The sequence below is a fragment of the Sorghum bicolor genome, chromosome 3 (genome assembly GCF_000003195.3).
Source record: "Sorghum bicolor cultivar BTx623 chromosome 3, Sorghum_bicolor_NCBIv3, whole genome shotgun sequence".
Taxonomy (NCBI): domain Eukaryota; kingdom Viridiplantae; phylum Streptophyta; class Magnoliopsida; order Poales; family Poaceae; genus Sorghum; species Sorghum bicolor.
In genome coordinates, this window is record NC_012872.2 from 55,580,471 (window position 1) to 55,588,090 (window position 7,620).

General features: G+C 45.9%; 1 protein-coding gene across 1 annotated transcript; it reads left to right on the forward strand.

Annotated features, from left to right (window-relative positions):
* On the forward strand, positions 1,874 to 5,901 carry LOC8084826 (TPR repeat-containing thioredoxin TTL1). The gene is made up of 7 exons (XM_002455908.2): positions 1,874 to 2,721; positions 3,375 to 3,576; positions 3,674 to 3,861; positions 3,954 to 4,287; positions 4,360 to 4,564; positions 4,710 to 4,816; positions 4,926 to 5,901. Exons 1-7 carry the CDS (start codon positions 1,874 to 1,876, stop codon positions 5,085 to 5,087), a joined length of 2,046 nt encoding a protein of 681 aa, XP_002455953.1. The 3' UTR covers positions 5,088 to 5,901.

The following is a 7,620-nucleotide window of genomic DNA, read 5'->3' on the forward strand; positions in this document are numbered from 1 at the left end:
AACATAACATAGAAGGAAAAAATTTTACTATAATATCTTACACATAATGTACTAATCTAAAACTATATAACTAAGAACTTATTTTTGTAAATAGACTTTTAGCTCAATGTCCACATATCAAGACGGTATTACTAGTGATAGAGATATCAATGATACACATTCTTGAGAGACATCGTACCACTACAAGAAATATATTACAAATGCAATTTATAAAATAGATTTTTTTACTTGCCAACATACCAAAAAGTTGTTGCTAGACATATGTAGAAATACTATCTATAAGGATGCGCACAATAGAGAGGCCTTCACATATGTAGAAATACTATCTATCTTGGAACAATGAGATCACACGCATTCACACTTACCATTGAAGATGTCGTGACTCTTACGACTAAATGATGAGTGTTGTAAAAAATGTATATATATCTTGAAGATATCAACATCTCTTTAGATGTAAAGTTTTCAAAAGTTTGATGGGCACACTTCTACTGACCACGAGATATGTCTATCATAAGCCATGCATACGTGTGGATGCATATCTCTAGAAGTTCGGTGTGCCCTCCTTTTATTTCATTTGAACCTTTTTCTGGTTCAAAGAGATGCCGTGACGTCAAGTAGAGAGCCACTAATAGAGGAAACATGTAAAGCATACTCGCCAAAAGGATTACAACTATTTTGTGATAAAAATATCGAAATCCGTATTAGAAGCGAATGATGTAACTGAAGCGTTGACCTGACTATAAATCTTGTAGATATTAGATTATCTATGGTCTATCTACAGCCGACATGCTACGTGAATGGTGAGTCACATGCAATATCGTGACCTCAATGATGACGACAAACTAAACTCAGACAAACAAAGATGAAAGTTAACCTTTTTAGGTAGGTGCATAGACTATATTCTGAATACAGTAGAATTCATACAAAATATTTGTATTTATATTGTAAGAACGAGCAAACCATATTTAATCTTTCTAAAGAAATATTAAATATTTTACGATATAAAATACCAACATCCATATTAGAAGCTAATGATGTAACTGAAGCGCTGACCTGACCATAGATCTTGTAGATATTAGATTATCTATGGTCTATCTATAGCCGACATGCTGCGTGAATGATGACTCGCGTGTATTGTCGTGACGTCAACAATGACGACAAACTAAACTCAATCAAACAAAGATAAAAGTTTAATTTTTTTAGATAGGTCCATAGACTATACTTCAAATACAAAGCCACAAAGAATTCAACAAAACATTTGTATTTGTATTACACAAGAATCGAGCAAACCACCTCTGATCTTTCTAAAAAAAAATTACCGAATAACCAAATAGGTTGTGCTTTGTCACCAAAGCCTTGAGATCACCATGGACTAGGAGAGAGAGAAGGAGAAACCCCACTGAAAAACCCAAAAAGACCGAGAGGGAAAACAGAAAAACCGATATAGAAACAAAACAACTCAAATAACCCCACAGAAGGAAAAAAAAGAGAGCGCTGTTTTCACTTTGGACCCCGGAACATCCGCAGCCTCTCAAGGCCACCCCTCCCACCCACTATTTCTTCCCCTCGCTCCCACTCCTCCCCTTTCTTCTTCCTTCCTTCTCCCCTCCTCCTCCGTGAGGGCTGAGGATATCCTTCAACCCATCCACCTCACGAGGAATCCGCACTAGCTTTTGCTCCGCAATTTATTGCTCAGGGTTCTTGCTGGGTGGTGGCGGCGGGTGGTGCGAGCAGTAGTTCACAAGAGCAAGCTGTTCTTGTGTGCGTGGTTCTATGCCTGCTTGCTTGGCGAGGGGAGGAGGAGGCGGCGGAGTAGTGGGAGTTGAGGGGTGCAGGTACCGGCATTGCTGAGGCAGCGCGGGGAGATCCGGCGATGTCGGAGGCCGACCGGATACGCCACCGCACGGCGGCGCTGGCGCTGCACGACGATGAGGTAAGAGACAAGCCGGACGCCAAGGCGAACGTCTTCGCGGATCTCGGCTCGCCGGTGTCGCCGTTGCGGGCGCGGGCGAGCGTGGCGACGTCGTCGTCCTCGTCTTCCGGGTCGGCCAAGTCGCCGGCGCCGTCGAATGCTGGGATGGCGGGCGGGAGGAGCCACTCCGGCGAGCTGGTGGGCGAGTGCAACCCGCCGCGGCTGATGGCGCACCGGCGGTCCGGATCTGGACAGTTGATATTCTCTGGCAGCAGCAGCAGCCGGGGGAGCGGCGGCGGGGACCGTGGAAGCACGGCGAGCTCGCCGATGCTGAATGCGCTCCCCACCGGGAACATCTGCCCGTCCGGGCGTGTCCCGGCAACGGCGGGCGCGCCCCCTCCCCCGCGCTCTCGCCCGGACGTGCTCGGATCCGGCACCGGCCACTACGGCCACGGGAGCATCATGCGCGGCGCCGGCATGGCCCCCGCCAGGAGCAGCATTGACTCATCGTCGTTCCTCGGGCACTCCTCGAGGTCGCCGGTCAGCTTTCCGGCAAGCAGTGGGAGCCTCCAGGAGGTGACCCGCTTGGGGAACGAGTGGTACAAAAAGGGGAAGTACGGGGAGGCACTGCGCCACTACGAGCGCGCCGTGGCGCTGTGTCCCGAGAGCGCTGCATGCCGCGGCAACCGAGCCGCCGCGCTCATAGGACTCGGCCGCCTTGCCGACGCGCTTCGTGAATGCGAGGAGGCTGTCCGACTCGACCCGGTCAGCGGCCGCGCCCACAGCCGCGTCGCAGGCGTTTGCCTCCGGTGAGCTTACTGCAGTCTTCCTGCCTCCACCATTGAGCTCTGCAACCTGTACTAGATTTTAGAACTGATGTGCATCAAGGTCCCTAGCTCTCGCTTCGATTTTGTTCTTCATGGTTGCATCTGCATGTTGATGTTGCTTTCTTGGATAGCTTTCTCTGTGAGCGAGACCGAGGAGAAAGCAACATGAGTGTTGCGCCTTTTCACTTTTTCCTGTCCATTGAGGCAGTGAGATTTAGTTCCGCAATTGCTCCGTCTTCACACTCAATATTCATTTTATTCGATGCAAGATATTGATCTTTTTTGCAATTCAAAATGTTTTTTTTCTGATTTATATGTATGTAAGTAAAGCTATAATATTGCCTTGCTTTGATTGTGGGTAAAATTGGCGTTAAAGCTTCCCATCAGGCCATCACATAACGCTGATAGAAGGGGTATCTGCTTAGCTGTACTTTGTAAGGTTGCTTGATGACGATTTCGTTAGGTTCGTTGGATTTAGACCGCACAATGCTGATGCATCCTGAATTTCTGTTCCTAATATTGTTTTATCCTGTATATTGTCCTGACTCTCCCCTGGAATTAGGTGTCGAAGACTGATGACATGCTACAATTATTTGCATTTCTGCTGATATGCTGTGAGGATTGTGTTGTTTCAGATTGGGAGTGATTGACAAGGCACGGAGACATTTCACCCAGGCGGGTCATCTTCAGCAGTCAGACCCCGCTGAGTGGCAGAAGCTGCAGGAGGTTGAGATGCATCTGGGAAGATGCACAGATGCAAGGAAAATTGGGGATTGGAAGAGCACGCTGAGGGAGGCTGATGCTGCCATAGCTGCTGGCGCTGACTCCTCTCAGTTGGTAACGGCTTCCTCATGGTTATGTTTCGGGAGTGCTGGAAGTGTTGCTATATTGTTTTGGTAGTGAAATTTATACTGACATCATGCTTTCCATGCAGCTTCTTGCCTTGAGGTCAGAAGCACTTCTCCGCCTTCACAAGCTGGAGGAGGCTGAGTCGACTCTTGGAAGCATGCTGAAATTGGACGGTGCATTGCCTTCATCATTGACAGCAGCTAAACTCTCAGGGATGCTTGCTGAATCATACGTACATATTGTTCGAGCGCAGGTTGACATGGCATTGGGGAGGTGTGATTGTCTAAACTTGATATAGTACCCAATTTTCCATGATACTGGGTCAAAATCAGGTTCGCACTAAAAGTTATTAATGGTCTATGCAGGTTTGATACTGCTGTTGCTGCAGCTGAGAAGGCTAGAGATCTTGATCCTGGGAATGCAGAAATCGGGATGGTTTTGAATAATGTGAGACTAGTTGCAAAAGCTAGAGAGCAAGGGAATGATCTCTTTAAAGCTGCCAAGTTTTCAGATGCATCCATGGCCTATGGTGAAGGGCTTAAGTATGATCCCTCAAATTCAGTGCTCCATTGCAATCGAGCTGCTTGCTGGTCAAAGTTAGAAAAGTGGGAAAAAGCTGTTGACGACTGCAATGAGGCACTAAGAATACAGCCAAACTATACAAAGGCTCTCTTAAGGCGAGCTGCGTCCTATGCTAAGGTAAGTAATTGAGCATGCACATGTAACTTTTGTTTGCTCTGAAATGAGTTGACATTGTATATTTTTATTCAGCTTGAGCGTTGGGTGGACTGCGTGCGGGACTATGAGGTGCTTCGGAAGGAGCTTCCCAGTGACAAGGAGGTTGCTGAGGCATTGTTCCATGCACAAATTGCCTTGAAGGCGACTCGTGGGGAGGATGTATCAAATATGAAGTTTGGAGGAGAGGTAGAGATAGTTTCCAATGTAGAGCAACTCCGTGCTGCCATAAGTTCACCTGGTGAGTTATCTGCTACCTCTCTGCTGGTTCACAATTCATAATGAGATTTACTCAGTTTTTAAATGTCAGAGTTGCTTGCACTGCCTTGTTGCAATGTCTTTTATTGTCATACACAATGTGGTCGTGATTGCTTGTGTTTCTTCAGGGGTATCTGTTGTCTACTTCATGTCGGCAATGAATCAGCAATGCACACAAATTACACCATCAGTCAACACTCTATGCACTGAATGCCCCTCAGTGAATTTTCTCAAGGTAAGCTACTGAATTCGTCAATATGTCTAGGAACCCTGGTAGCCAATTACAGGTAGCAAGGATTTGTAAATGATGACTAACAGGTACTGTCTTGTGTGCAACCCAACAGGTTAACGTCGACAGCAGCCCAATGGTGGCAAAGGCAGAGAATGTGCGGATAGTCCCGACGTTCAAGATATACAAAGGAGGGGTGAAAGTGAAGGAGATGATCTGCCCGAGCTTGCATGTTCTGCGCTACTCCGTGCGGCACTATTCTGTATCCAGTTCTTGAGAAGCTTTAGGTACCCGTACCCCAATTTCCCATTTTCGCTAATGCATAGAGCTCCCCGTCAAACTTGCAACTTCACCAGCCTCCAGAGCATTTTCACCACCTGCGTAACTGCTCCCCATTGAGCATGAGCATAGCGAGCTAAGACTGTCAGGTGGAAGAGCCCCCTCCCATTCCCCATCTTTTCCTGTCATTTTCGCCTCTTCACCGTTCATATATCGACCCATTCAATTCAATAGTTTTTCTTTCATGTTTCGGGCTCTCTTCACCTCATTTTGTATTTTGATATTCCATTTTGATTCACCCCCATCATAGTCCATAGGCCAGCACCCTGCTTCTCAAGAAAAAGGGGAAATGTTTGTAATGTCATCTAGGTTTAGCATACCATCTATCTATCCTTTAGGGAGGGAGAGGAGGGGGTTTCGGGCGCTGGGGGTTGCAGTTTTCGTTACATGTAAATATCCTATAGGAAAAACAGGAGAAATCCATTGGAAGATTGGTTCCCTGGAGAAAAGAGAAAAAAGAGAAATGGTGGCATCAGATTGAGATGAGATTTTGGTGGTTGGGGTCAGGTACAGGGCTAGAAGTTGTTTTGAGTTTCCATTAGAGTCTTTATCTATCTATCTATCTTTAGAGGGAGAGAGACAGGCAGACAGAGAGAGGTGTTAAGTTTAACTGATGATGCAGAGATGGTTGGTGTCCATTGAAGATGATGACATGTCGTTTTGCTGCTTCTGTTGGTTTTAAATGGCGCTGATACCATATATGCTACCATTTCCATGAATAAAACATTGCAACATTCGTTCGTTTTTTTTTTCTGAGCTCTTTCTCCAATCTGTCTGTCGGTTAATCATCTCTCTGCGATTTCTTCATTCTCCTTTGCTGTTGTGTGATGTCCTTCCCCGTGATTGATAATGTGGTATCTGCTCGCAGTCGCATCTGGGATTTCTAGATTTCCAGTTGCAGCTTGCTACAGCATCTGTGACTGCAGGGTTTGGTATGTGTTTGGCTTCGCTGTGTTTATGATGACCCACCTGATAAATTGTGTGAGCTGGAATCTTATTAATTAAAGGGAAAATGTGGTGGCTTGTTCCTATCATCAGGCCACTCGGCTAGGGGAGGGAGGGAGGAAGAAGACGGCGTCGGCAGCTGCAGGACGCTGGCTGCTGGTCCCGTCCGTTGTGTGGTGTGCTTGCGTGGCAACGCGACTGGCAGGGAGCATAGGGACGAGAGAGAGAGAGAAACAGATCGCGTGGCGCGCCTCCCGACGTGCTTAGGAGTGAGAGAAAGCAGAGACTTTTCCCTACCCCTACCAGGCTACCCCTCTCTCTCTCTCTCTAGGGTCTGTTGCTACAGGAGTAGTAGGCGTACAACTTGGGAAAGGCACGACCATAAACCGTTGGTACTCTTCTGGCCACAAAGGAGACGAGCTATTTTAAATTTTAAATCAGAATAAATTTATAACTATTATTAAACTGCAAATATTATATTTTTTGGTATATCTATTTGAATTGTAGTAGTATCTATTTGGAGTCACGATTGTCAATTGTAATTTTGCAGTTTTTCGTCCACTACTGATGACTGCAAAATTTTGTACTATTTGAATTTTAGTACTATACTACGTTAGAGCGAAGGAGTATTATTAGGAGAATTGGAAAAACCAATTTTGGTTTGGTTTATTATTTGTTTTTTGGGGTTTTATTATTGTTTTTTCTTTCGGTGTTGATGAGGTGGGGTGATGAAGGAACGATGATTAGATCTGGGATACATACAGTACAGTACAGGCTGGCTCAGCTGGCCCCGTTTCAATGGGGATGGGGGTGGGTGCAGTGCACATCCTCATTCATTGCTCTCATTCAATCGGATCCAAATGGAGTGTCCCCTTTCCCTTTGCTTGCTTCATCACTCCCCTCTCCTCGCTGACCATACCAAAAGCGGCAGCACTTGAACCAGATCCGGCTGGGACGACTAGGTCAAGTTTCTTCTTTTCTTTTTTTTTCCTTCCTTTGGTAGCCGCCAACGAATACCATTCTCCTTTTTTTTCATCCAAAGAAAAACACGTATGGGGACGTTGGAATGTATGGATGGATGGAACAGTTCCCTTGGCTTGGCTTGGGCCTAGTTTAGTTTCGAAAACTGGAAAGTTTTCGAAACTGCAGCACTTTCGTTTTTATTTGACAATCATAGAGTAACTAGGCTTAAAAGATTCATCTTGTGATTTACAGGTAAACTGTGTAATTAGTTTTTATTTTCGTCTATATTTAATACTCCATACATGTGGCGTAAGATTCGATGTGACAGAAAATCTTGAAAAGATTTTGGTTTTTGGGTGAACTAAACAAGGCCATGGTGTATTCCTGTTACTGTTAGGCCGGACTTGTTGGGCGCATGAATAGGACCTGCATGTATGTTGCTCCAGGTGCCATTCTCGCTTGTCCGTTGTTTCCTTGCTGATCCGGCGACCCAAAGAAATGTCAAAGCTAGCCCATCGTCATCGTGATATGGGTGTGGTCCGTCACCCGTGTATCATACGGAG

What these genes read in the sequence shown, in the direction of transcription:
- LOC8084826 (XM_002455908.2), top strand. Translation starts at nt 1,874, where the DNA reads ATGTCGGAGGCCGACCGGATACGCCACCGCACGGCGGCGCTGGCGCTG. An exon ending in GTTGACATGGCATTGGGGAG is followed by an intron (nt 3,862 to 3,953) that starts GTGTGATTGTCT and finishes TGGTCTATGCAG; the next exon opens with GTTTGATACTGCTGTTGCTG. An exon ending in CCTCAGTGAATTTTCTCAAG is followed by an intron (nt 4,817 to 4,925) that starts GTAAGCTACTGA and finishes GCAACCCAACAG; the next exon opens with GTTAACGTCGACAGCAGCCC.